General features: G+C 40.1%; 1 protein-coding gene across 1 annotated transcript in view; it reads left to right on the top strand.

Annotated features, from left to right (window-relative positions):
• Positions 1–13,060, top strand: part of VPS41 (VPS41 subunit of HOPS complex) — a 193,655-nt gene that overhangs the window by 76,543 nt on the left and 104,052 nt on the right. Inside the window, exon 5 of the mRNA XM_081243488.1 lies at positions 8,651–8,725. Coding sequence (XP_081099614.1) covers positions 8,651–8,725 — 75 coding nt within the window. The remainder of the gene's footprint in view (positions 1–8,650; positions 8,726–13,060) is intronic.

Here is a 13,060-nt window from a genome sequence, read left to right as displayed (position 1 = left end):
GTTTATTAATAATTTGATAAATAAGCAGATAACACCACCACCACCCTTAGAAATGAAACCAAAAAAAATGTTACTTTTCCCAAAGGAGATATAATTATTACAATAACACAGTATTTTCTGGTCTCTGGTTTGTGGCCATTGGTATACCCAAAGGCAAATGCAAAATATTTGATTATTTTATGATTAAGAAATGAGCAGTTACAACTAACGAGCAATATACTAGTGCCAGGAAATTAGAGTAAGGTCAACGAAATTGTTCCAAGGCAAAAAGGGCATAATTAGTATGGACTAAGAGTAGAAATTAATAAAATAGAAAACATTTAAAAATACAGCAAATAGGTACTTCCCTGGTGGCACAGTGGTTAAGAATCTGCCTGCCAATGCAGGGGACGTGTGTTCGAGCCCTGGTCCGGGAAGATCCCACATGCTGCGGAGCAGCTAAGCCCATGCGCCAAAACTGCTGAGCCCACAAGCCACAGCTACTGGGCCTGCACTCTAGAGCCCGTGAGCCACAGCTGCTGAGCCTGCGTGCCACAGCTGCTGAAGCCCGCACACCCTAGAGCCCGTGCTCCGCAGCAAGAGAAGCCGCTGCAATGAGAAGCCCGCGCACCGCAATGAAAGGTGGCCTCCACTCGCTGCAACTAGAGAAAGCCCGTGAGCAGCAGCGAAGACCCAGTGCTGCCAAAAATTTTAAAATAAATAAATAAATAAATAAATTTATCAATTTATTTATTTATTTTAAAAAACCCAGCAAATTGATTGAAGGTAGTATTGCTTCTATAAAAAGGCCAATACAACTGATAAATATCTGATAAGGATAATAGTAAAAAAGGAAATAAAATATTAATATACATGTGAGATAGTGCTGTGTATATATTTTCATATTTCCAAATAGGAAAACTAATATTACCTACCTTACAGAATTTCTGTGAGGAGTAAATTATATAATATGTATAGAACTCTTAGAATAGAGACTGATGTATAATAAGAATATAGTAAATGTTTACTTATTAGTAGTCGTATTACTACTTACTAGTAGTAGTAGTATTAATATCATTAGTATTATTAAAATATGAAAAGAATACAAAGTGAAATGAAAATATTTCATCATTAAGAACTTGGAATGCACAGTTTTCTGGGAAAATGTCAATGACCAGAATAGCATTAGGACATTTGAGTAGCTTGACAGTTATGGGAAAAATAAGTGTAAACCAAGAAATAATCCATTGACGGTGTAGATCCCAGACATTTTTATGGATGGGCAAATTCTTCTTAATTTTATTTAGAAATCTTTACTGTTTGTTCTTATTTTGAAATATAACTTTTTTTTTTTTCTCGGTACGCGGGCCTCTCACTGTTGTGGCCTCTCCCATTGCGGAGCACAGGCTCTGGACGCGCAGGCTCAGCGGCCATGGCTCATGGGCCCAGCCGCTCCGAGGCATGTGGGATCCTCCCAGACTGGGGCACGAACCCGCGTCCCCTGCATCGGCAGGCGGATTCCCAACCACTGCGCCACCAGGGAAGCCCTGAAGTATAACTTTTTAAAACCCATTTTAAAATGTGCAGGGGAACAAATAGTAATAAAGCAAACGATCCTGTTAACTACCACTCTGTCAAGAGCAGACCATGTGATCCCCTTCCCCACCCACACTCGCAGTTCCCACAGTGGGAGCCACTGGGCTGAGCTTCGTAGGAATCACTGCTTAGCTTTTCTTTTTCATTTTATGTCCTCTGTGTGCACCCCCTGGACACTATGGTGTAGTTGTGCCTATTTTTGTTAGGTTGTGTAAGTGGAATCATATTGTACGTATCAGGAATGAGAAAAGCCTGCTGACTGTCATTGCTACTCCCAGAATAAAACAAAGTATGAGACCTCTAAGGGGAGACATAGGAAACTTTATTTAGAGACATTAAAGAAGGCCTAATAAAGGGAGAAATGCTCCGTGTTTATGGATTAGAAGACTCAACATATTGTAAACGTATCAAAGGGAGAGCTCTCAATGCTTCACCTTAGGTGAGTTTGAGGAAGTTTTCTCCTTAAATGCTAAGAGTTTTTACCATGAATGAGTGTTGTTTCATCAAACACTTTTTGCATCACTGAGATGACCTTATGAATTTCCTCTTGAGATCATCTTATGATTTTCCTCTTTTATTAATGTAAAAAATTATCATATATTAATTCCGCCATCTTGTATCAGCCTAGTAGTTTTAGAGTAAAATTATCTTTTTTATGTATGCTGACTTTGTTAATATTTTCTTTAGGATTTTTTCATTTCTGTTCATGAGTGAGATTTACCTGTATTTTTTCTTTTTCATAACACCCTTTGTTGAGTTTTGTTGTTGTTAGGTTATGCTGTCCTGGTAAAATGAGTTGGGGAGCATTTCCTTTTTATTCTGTTGTCTGGAAGATTTTGTGTGTGATTGGAAGTTTGTGTTCTTTGAACTATCTCGTGAAATTAATACTCTAGTGAGTGAGTTTGACAGTAACTAAGATAAGTAAAATACATAGTAAGATAGCGGTAAGTGCTAAGGAGAAAAAATAAGTATCACAGTGAAGGAGCTATGAGTGTTTGGGTGAAGCGTTGAAATTTCAGATCCACTGGCCTGCAAAGATGACTGCCAGTGAAGAGCTGGCAGAAAAACCATCCCAGGCACCGGCAAACAAATGCAAAGGCTCTAGGACTGAAGAAACAGCAACAAGGTCGTCGTGGCTGGAGGAGCGAGAACAAGGCCGAGGGTGGATAAGGCAGGGCCTCAGCCATATCATTTAGGACTGTCAGGTCATCGTAAACACTTTGGGTTTTATCCTGAGATGGGAGGCCTTTGGAGGGTTTGAAACAAAGGAGTGACATCGTCTGATCCACCTATTACCAATATACTCTACTGGTTTGTTGAGGTTAGATTTCTGGGGGAGTTAGGGCGGAAGGAGGTCTACTAGTTTGGAGACTATTACAGTAATCCAGACAAGGGTGGTGATAGCTTAAACCAGGATGGCAGCCATAGGGGCGGTAGAAGTCTGGATACACTGTGTTTGAAGAGATGGTAGGAATTGCCGACAGACAGCGATGTAAAGTGTGGAAGAAAGACAGGAGTCAAGACTGGCTCCAAGGTTTTTGTCTTGTGCAACGAGAGGATTGGATCAGTCCTTAACTACTACGGATGGGCGAGACATCAGGAAGAGCCCGTCCAGGAAGGAAGATCAGATTCTCAGTTTTGGATATGCTTTAGTTCATATGACCGTTTAGGCATCCAAGTACATATGTAAAATGGGCAGTCCTAGATATTGGTCTGGAATAGGGAGAGGCCCAGTCCAGGGATTTAAATTCAGGAGTCATCCCATGGCCTGGAGAGAATACCAAGAGAGCTCGTGTGGATGTAAAAGGGAAGAGGTGCCAGGACTGAGCTATGAGGTACAGGGATCAGGAGATGAGGAGTATTCGGCCGAAGAGACTGAGACGGAACAACTAGAAATTCCAAAGAAAACTCAGACAAGTATGATACGTTGGAAGCAGAGAGGGGGGGAGAGTTGTCATCAGTGTTCCATGCTTGTATTAGGTAAAGTAAGTTAGGATTGAATAATGACCATTATGTGTGGCAACATGGGGGTCCTTTTATCTTGTAATTCTCATGAAAGTATAAATACTTGAGAAATACCAAGGAAAGTGTGAAGAATTGTGACTGGGACTCACCTTACCAGATATCAGAACATACCATGTACGTCTTCTATAATTAAATCAAGGTTGAAATGATATAACAATGGACAAAGGGACCACAGTTGAAAACCCAGAAGATTATCTCAGTGTATATAAATGTTTATTATATGATAAACATAGTTCTCTTCAGGAGGAGAAGGGTGTGGTTTTCAAAAAATGGGGCTAGTCCAAATGGGTATCCATTTGGAAGAAGATAAGAAGTGTAAGCTGTGTCAAAGTGAGAGAGTGGCACGGACATATATACACTACCAAACGTAAAATAGATAGCTAGTGGGAAGCAGCCACATAGCACAGGGAGATCAGCTCGGTGCTTTGTGACCACCTAGAGGGGTGGGATAGGGAGGGTGGGAGGGAAGGAGACGCAAGAGGGAGGAGATATGGGGATATATGTATATGTATAACTGATTCACTTTGTTATAAAGCAGAAACTAACACACCATTGTAAAGCAATTATACTCCAATAAAGATGTAAAAAAAAAAAAAAGATGGGCTTCCCTGGTGGCGCAGTGGTTGAGAGTCCGCCTGCCGATGCAGGGGACACGGGTTCGTGCCCCAGTCCGGGAGTATCCCACATGCCGCGGAGCGGCTAGGCCCGTGAGCCATGGCCGCTGAGCCTGCGCGTCCAGAGCCTGTGCTCCGCAACGGGAGAGGCCACAGCAATGAGAGGCCCGCGTACCGCAAAAAAAAAAAAAAAAAAGATGAATCGTGAAAGTATTACAAACTTAGATGTGAGAAATAAAGCAATAACTGTCTTGCAAAAATATACAGGCGACCACATATACAATGTCAGGGTAAGGTATTGTACCAAGACCTCATACCCTTTAAAAAAAAAAAGAAGGAAATGGACAAGAAAAGAACAGACATTAATAGAAAAAATAAGAGATATGAACAGAGTTTTTATCTTATTATTTATTTATTTATTTATTTATTTATTTTTGTGGTACATGGGCCTCTCACTGTTGTGGCCTCTCCTGTTGCGGAGCACAGGCTCCGGACGCGCAGGCTCAGTGGCCATGGCTCACGGGCCCAGCCGCTCTGCGGCATGTGGGACCCTCCCGGACCGGGGCATGAACCCGCGTCCCCTGCATCGGCAGGCGGACTCTCAACCACTGCACCACAAGGGAAGCCCTGAACAGAGTTTTTAGAAGAATAAATTAATTGGCCGACAGGCTTAAGAAAATGTTTAAGTTGTTAGTAGTTGGGGAAATAAATCAGTGAATATTGATCGTTGGCAAAAAAAAAAAAAAAAAGCTAACCATTGCTAACAGGTATAAAGGAAAAAGGATTCTTATACCTTGTCATTATGATTTATTTTCCCCCATAATATTGCTAATGTGGTGATACAAATTAGTTTCTACTCAGGAAGAAACATGTTGTAATAAAAAGTTGGGTTTATTCGTATTAAGAATACCACTGTGTGGCCTAGCCACATAGCAGTACTAAGGCTCTAGACAGCTCACGTAAACTCTTGAGGCCTCATTTTCCTTATTGTGAGGTGGAGGTAACCATCCTAGGCTGACTGCTTTCGCCAGAAGTTGTGAGGATCAGCTAACGTGTATGCCAGGTCTTTGAAAATAATAGTGTGATTCCTAGAATCTTAGCACAGGCCGTGAGCACAGAGTCCAAGAACAAATGATGTACAGTTTGACAGGTGTATAGGGAGAAGATATACTTCTCGATGTAAGTTGTACAGAAGGGCCTTGTGAAGAAGCGTTGTACTCAGCACTGAGGCTCAGTGCTGCCCTGTAGAACTTACTGAAATGATGAAAACATTCTGTGATCTGTGTGCTTTTTCATACAGTAGCCGCTAGTCACATGTGGCTATTGAGCACTTGTGCAACGGAGGACATGAATATTTAACTGTGATTGATTTTAACTAACTTAACTTTCTATATAGTCACATGTGGATGGTACCATATTGGTTAGGACAGGAAACCTTGGCAGTGATCAAGCTACACACATCTATTGAATTATAATCTGAGGTAGGTTATAACCAGAGACCAATTAAATTACAGTCTGAGGTATGTGGGGTTTATATTTGCCACAAGTAAAATGGGCATTATAATGTTGTTTGGCGAACAAAAGATCAGAATCAGGAAGTTGTTAACAGAAGGTACTCAGTGAGGAAAGCATTTATCCAAAGAAGACTGTAGAAGCTGCACATTCAGACTCGTCGGCCAGAAGTCCAGACACACTGGCCTCATTGCTTTCCCAGTTCAGCTTTTGTTTTGCATCTTCCTTGCTGCCCATCACAAAGTTCTCTTCACTGCTCTTAAGGTCAGAGCCCTGGCTCTGCTTTTTCTCTGTTGTGAATGTCATCCATGGGGTTGGTTTATTCTCCTATAAATGGATCAGATATCTCTGTAAGGTCCTTCCCTGTTCTAACATTCTAGCATCTTTTAAGGAGATAGCTTGGTTTTCATGAGCTGCGTTTCAGGCGTGATTTAGGGATCAGGGTGAGAACGGGTTCTGTAGCCAGCTGTCTCCACCTGTAACATGGGAGTTTCTCTCAGCAGCATCAGGCAGTGGGTGGCCTTTCCAAGGTCAGGGAGTCTTGGTCTGTCCTGGCCATGACTTACTAGCTTGGAGATATTTTCCGTTGAGCATAGAACAATCAACTTTGTGTATTTCCATTTTATTCTTATGCACAAACCGAATTATTATAAGGTTAGGTATTGAAAAAAATGAATTTGCAGGCTCATGTTGAAATCGATGAAGTCTTCTCTTTTTGTGGTTAATTTGTTCTATCATGTTTTGTGGAAGATAGTTGTAAACTGTCATGACGTAAGAAGCAAAAAAAAAAAGAAAAGGTTGCCATTTTTTTAATGTTGTCAACATTTACTGATTTTGATTTCTCTTTAGAAAATCCACCTGTATGAATATTTTAGTGAGTAAACAGTTGGCTACATAGAGAACTGGAAAACTGTGAAAAATATTAAAAGTACAGTTGTGTGTTTACTCTTGGGAAAATACATCCAAAGTAGAATGCCTAATTCCATCTTAACAGATTTTTTTTTTTTTTTGCGCGGTATGTGGGCCTCTCACTGCTATGGCCTCTCCCGTTGCGGAGCAGAGGCTCCGGACGCGCAGGCTCAGCGGCCATGGCTCACGGGCCTCCATTCTTTTGAGTAATCTCAAACTTAAAAATCTGTGAAGATGGGGCTTCCCTGGTGGCGCAGTGGTTGGGAGTCCACCTGCCGATGCAGGGGACACGGGTTCGTGCCCCGGTCCGGGAAGATCCCACATGCCGCGGAGCAGCTGGGCCCGTGAGCCATGGCCGCTGAGCCTGCGCATCCGGAGCCTGTGCTCCGCAACGGGAGAGGCCACAGCAGTGAGAGGCCCGCGTACCGCAAAAGAAAAAAAAAAAATAATGGAGGATGACAAAATTAGTTACTATCAATTAGACCCTGGGGAATTCCCCCAGAAAGTACTAAGCATAGAGTATAAATAAAAAGTTGACTTAGTAATTTATACGAGAAGAAGAAATGGATTGGCTGGTGAGGCAAAGTAAAATAACTAAGATTTTAGAGTTGCCATATGATCCAACAATCCCACTCCTGGGCATACATCCAGAGAAAACTCTGATTTGAAAAGATACGTGCACCCCAATATTCTTAGCAGCACTATTTACAATAGTCAAGACATGGAAGCAACCTAAATGTCCATCAACAGAGGAATGGATAAAGAAGATGTAGTACATGTATACAATGGAATATTACTCAGTCATAAGAAAGAATGAAATAATGCCATTGGTATAGACGACCTTATTTACAAAGCAGAAATAGAGACACAGACATAGAGAACAAACGTATGGATACCATGAGGGAAAGGGGGAGGTGGGATGAATTGGGAGATTGGGATTGACATATATACGCTATTGATACTATGTATAAAATAGATAACTAATGAGAACCTACTGTATAGCACAGGGAACTCTACTCAGTGCTCTGTGGTGACCTAAATGGGAAGGAAATCCAAAAAAGAGGGGATACAGGTATATGTATAGCTGATTCACTTTGCTGTGCAGTAGAAACTAACACAACATTGTAAAGCAACTGTACTCCAATAAATTAAAAAAAAAAAGAATGAAATAGTGCCTTTTGCAGCAGCATGGATGGACCTAGAGATTATCATAGTAAGTGAAGAAAGTCAGAGAAAGACAAATACCATATGATATCACTTATACGTGGAATCTAAAGTATGATGTAACAGAAACAGACTCACAGACACAGAAAACAAACTTACGGTTACCAGAGGGGAGAAGTGGTGGGGCAGCGATAAATGAGGAGTTGGGGGTTAGCAGATACACACTACTGTATATAAAATACGTAGACAATAAGGTCCTACTGCATAGCATAGGGAACTAAATTCAATATCCTGTGATAAACCATAATGGAAAAGGATATGAAAAAGAATATGTGTGTGTGTGTGTGTGTGTGTGTGTGTGTGTGTGTGTATATATATATATATCTGAATCATTTTACTGTATACCAGCAACTAACATGACATTGTAAATCAACTATATTTCAATTAAAAAAACTAAAATTTTTCTTTACATCATGATTTTTATTTTGGTTTTTGTTTTGTTCTTTTAACGAATTTGGCTGGGAAAGAATTTTAGGACTGTGGAGTAAATAGAACAGAACAAATAAAAAGGTACATAACAGGTAAGAAAAGTACCATTTTCAGCTGGGACTTCAAGTATGTGAAATAGGTAATTTGGGGAAATCTTAGGTTTCTGGGCTTATTACATGTATGGGAACAAAGCTATATTTTACCATTTTCATTTGCAGAAGCAAAATATGTCTTGGACTCCTGCATCTAAACTAATAGACAACTTGTATCACTTACATTTTACGAAAAGCCAAGGCATTTAACTTTTGCTATATATGTTTCTGAAGGTTTACCATGTTTGTTTGTTCTTTTGTTTTTAATAGAGTCCTGTGAAGATAAATCAGATTAGCCTGGATGAAAGTGGCGAACACATGGGCGTGTGTTCAGAGGATGGCAAGGTATGGGGCTTACATGGTCACGTGGAAAGCAGTGCTCCAGCTCTGTGGGCTGTGATGTTACCAACTCCAGGGGCTCGGAGCAGCGCTGTGCCTACTGTATACCTGCAGTAGGAGAACCTTGATTATTCTTTTTGGGTATCAGACTTGTTCCCGATTGCTCATAATTAAAGTAAAATATATTTTGCGCAAATGTGCCTTAGGAAAAATAATTACAAGAATGTCAATAATGTAACTAGTATTAAGCTGATTAACAGCTGTGGCAGAGGGACATGTCACCTTAATCATTACTGCCGTGCCACTTAGGCTTCAGCGACTGGTTTGCAGTTCCTGCAAGACAGTGGTTTAATGCCTTTCTGCCATAAATCCACAAAATTGGATTTTGTGGGCATGATTTCTGTGGGCTGGTGGTTTTCGTTTTCACACACCAGTTATGAATGTTTCTGTTGAATTATAGAATCTTTTGGTAAGCAATCATAGTTTATCAGAAGAATAAAGTGTCTTACAGTGGCCACATTAAATAAATGTAAAATCAATATATGTACAGTTTGGAAAAACCTGGCCCCTACTTCCTCGACCGAGGACATACATCATTTGTGCAGTGTATAACTAACAATTATCAGTGCTTCTTGCTGATGTTGAGCTGTGACATTTAGTGGTTGTGGTGATTGATTTTCCACTTATAAGAATGTCTTTTGTTTTTCAGTCAGTGGAAGGCTTTTCTAATGTTGGTTTGCAATGATAAAATTCTAATGCACAGCGTATTTAAGCCACTCTTCTAAAATAACAGTTGAAGAAGAGAGTGCATTAAGAATCATTACAGAACCTTCCATATTCTTGACTTCATAGAGCAGATTTCCTAATCTAATTTTATGTTTTTTATGGGATCTACATTCAATGGGCCATTAGGATAAGTAAATTAAAAACAGTGTAATCAGTGTAAAAGATTTATACCCATTTAATCTGTTAACAAAAGAACAATGAAGTCTTCTTGACAGACAAGAATGCATTTTTATATATCTAAGCCTAATGTTACCCAAAGAGTCTAGTAATAGTAATTGGAACACTCATGCATTTCAGAAAGCACTGTCAAATTTTCTGAAATTCTGAGATGAACCAGACCATCAAAGATAGATAAGGGAGGAGTTGGTATGTGCAGAAATTGAGAATAATTATCCAAACTCTTGAAACATTTCGTATTTATAAGAAAGATCATCTTCATTTTTGTTTTCTGAAAGGTGAGGAGGAATTCCTTCTGGATTAATGCCAATGTAATTGAACTAATTTGTTGAAGGACAATATTGTTTTTGAATTGGAAAAGAACTTATACTAAGATACTTCATCTAAGAATTTTCAGAACTCTAAATTTTGAAGAATTACTATTTGATGCGGCAAAGCAGTATATTTTAACTACTGTGTCTGGTGGATAACGAGGTGACCCTCAGATATCTCCTGGCACACTTCTTGGCAAGCATCTCTGTTTTCCTATTTTAGTCAAATTTATAACTGCCATATTTTGTTGTAGACCCATGATGCATTTTTGAAGAATGGTTTTCTCATATATTTTATCAGCGTTGATAGAATTGAAAATAAATATTTCAGCGCACATAGTTGTGTAAGCTAGCCCTCCTCGTGGGTTAGTCAGAATTGTGAAAATTGAGGTGCTAATATACAGTGATCTGGTAAAGTGGTTAGTGATGATAGTACCAGAAAGATTTTTAAGCAAGATCAACTCCAGATACCTAGATCTCGTGCATCTTTCAATGGCTGTTGCGATTTTTCTTTCTTTAGTGCATTAAGATTCCTAGATAAATCATTACCTTCTATTTCACAGATAACCTCTGATATTCAGTTTTAAAGTCATAATTCTAACAGTTGTTTAAAATTTACTCTGTTTAGTCAGCTGGTGCTAAGTTCTAATCTTTTTATTTATCCTCGAGTTCCAAATTTTGAAATACACTCACACATATACTGTGTGTGCGTGCACGCGTTTGTATGTGTGTGTTACTGGTATACATTTTTAGGTACCTTTCCGCATAAGTATGTACCAGCCTTATTTTCTGATCTCTTGCCTATGTTGCCCTCATACATAAACTAGAATTAATTTAATATAGAATTCTGGGTTGAACTATTTTCTCTCAAAGTTTAGGAGACTTTGCTCCCTTCTCACTAACCTTTATTTTCCTAGACATGTCAGAGGCCAGCCTATTTTTGTTGTTTCACAAAACCTTTTTAATTTTTTTTTTTTTTGTCCTGCCTTGGAGCTCAGACTCATCATAATAACAACAGCACTACCAAGGGCAACGAACAGCCCTTGTAATTCAGTTTGCTAAGTTAATGTCTTGTTTGGGTCTATTTTCATTCATTTTGTCTGGAAGAGGGTAAGTCCTTTTGATCCATATACTGAAGTATTGTTTTCATTTCAGGAAAGTTGACTTCAGTCCTGATTTTGATTATTGCTTCAGTTCCACGTGTTTTCATTTCTTCAGAGAAACTCAATAATGCTTAGGCTGGAGGCGGTATTGCGCTGAGGCTAAGAGCATCGCTCTGCACCGCGCCTGCCTGGGCGGCTTTCCCACTCTTCTCTTTTAGGTCAGGGATGTTGCTTGACCCCCGGCCCCTCCACTGCCTCAGCTGGGCAGTGGGCACAGTGCGAGGCCTGGATGGGAATGTGGCAGAGCCAGTGCTGGGTGTGTGGGCAGTTCTAAGTTCATTGTGTTTTTATTGCTAACCCTTCACTAACCACCTGTAGTCTGGCCTCTTCCCCTCCCATTTTGTTGTACCTCACTCACCTTTCCAAGGTAAGCTGGTGAATGGATAAGCCGTATCCACCCTTCTTCTCTTTTGAAAATATATGTGGGGGGTTCCCTTTTCTCTGCACCCTCTTTGGCATGTACTGTTTGTAGATTTTTTGAGGATGGCCATTCTAACCGGTGTGACGCAGTACTTCACTGTAGTTTTGATTTGCATTTCTCTAATAATTAGTGATGTTGAGAATCTTTTCATGTACTTTTTGGCCATTTGGAGAAATGTCTATTTGGATCTTCCGCCCACTGGCCTCCCACTGTTGTGGCCTCTCCCGTTGCGGAGCACAGGCTCCGGATGCACAGGCTCAGCGGCCATGGCTTACGGGCCCAGCCGCTCCGCGGCATGTGGGATCTTCCCTGACCGGGGCACGAACCCGTGTCCCCTGCATCGGCAGGCGGACTCCCAACCACTGCACCACCAGGGAAGCCCCCCGCCCACTTTTTTGATTGAGTTGTTTTTTTGATATTGAGCTGCACGAGTTGTTTATATATTTTGGAGATTAATCCCTTGTCGGTCACTTCATTTGCAAGTATTTTCTCCCATCCTGTGGGTTTTCTTTTTGTTTTGTTTATGGTTTCCTTTGCTGTGCAAAAGCTTTTAAGTTTAATTAGGTCCCATTTGTTTATTTTTGTTTTTACTTTCATTACTCTTGGAGGTGGATCAAAAAAAGATCTTGCTGTGATTTACGTCGGAGGGGGAGGGTTAAATTGGGAGATTGGGATTGACATATACACACTACTATATATAGAATAGATAATTAATAAGGACCTACTAAATAGCACAGGGAACTCTATTCAGTACTCCGTAATGGCCTGTATGGGAAGAGAATCTAAAAAAGAGTGCATTTATGTGTATGTATAACTGACTCACTTTGCTGTACACCTGAAACTAACAGAACATTGTAAATCAACTGTACTGAAATCTTTAAAAATTAATTTTTTAAAAAGAAAGAAAATATACTGTAAGAAAAATTGGTCATGTTTTGTGACACACACACACCCACACACCCCCCCACACACACATATACACACACATACATATACCTCATACATGTGCTTTGCTTTCTCATGGTTTTTATCCTCTCATTTCTCTGTAGTCAGGGAGAGTTTCTCTTCTTGTTTGGCCCCTTTGCTGAGGTACTTTGCTTCCAATATCAATTTTGCTTTCTGGAGTAGACTTTTATTCTGTTTTGCCTTTTTGTTTTTGCTGAACTCTTTCGACCTCTCCCAAGTTTCTTTTCACGTCAGCCTGATCTATGTTTAATTTTTAAAACCAAAAATTATGACTTCTTGCATGTCTTAGAGTGTCTTAGAGGTGGAGTGGTTGGGAGTGGAATTATCCTGCCACATTTGAGCTGTGTGTTGTCAGCTAAGTGATTCAAACCTCTCTGTGCTTCACCCTATTTCCTCCTCTATAAAAGGGGGGATAGTAACAGTACCTGCCTCATTAATCATTAGGAGAAATGAATTAGTTAATATATGTTAGTGGTTTGGAATAGTATCTGGAATAAAAGAAACACGTAGTAGTCGT

The sequence above is a fragment of the Mesoplodon bidens genome (genome assembly GCF_964165515.1).
Source record: "Mesoplodon bidens genome assembly, chromosome: 9".
NCBI classification, from domain to species: Eukaryota; Metazoa; Chordata; class Mammalia; order Artiodactyla; family Ziphiidae; genus Mesoplodon; species Mesoplodon bidens.
The sequence above is the reverse complement of the archived record's forward strand: the minus strand, read 5'-3'. Positions and strand labels throughout refer to the sequence as shown.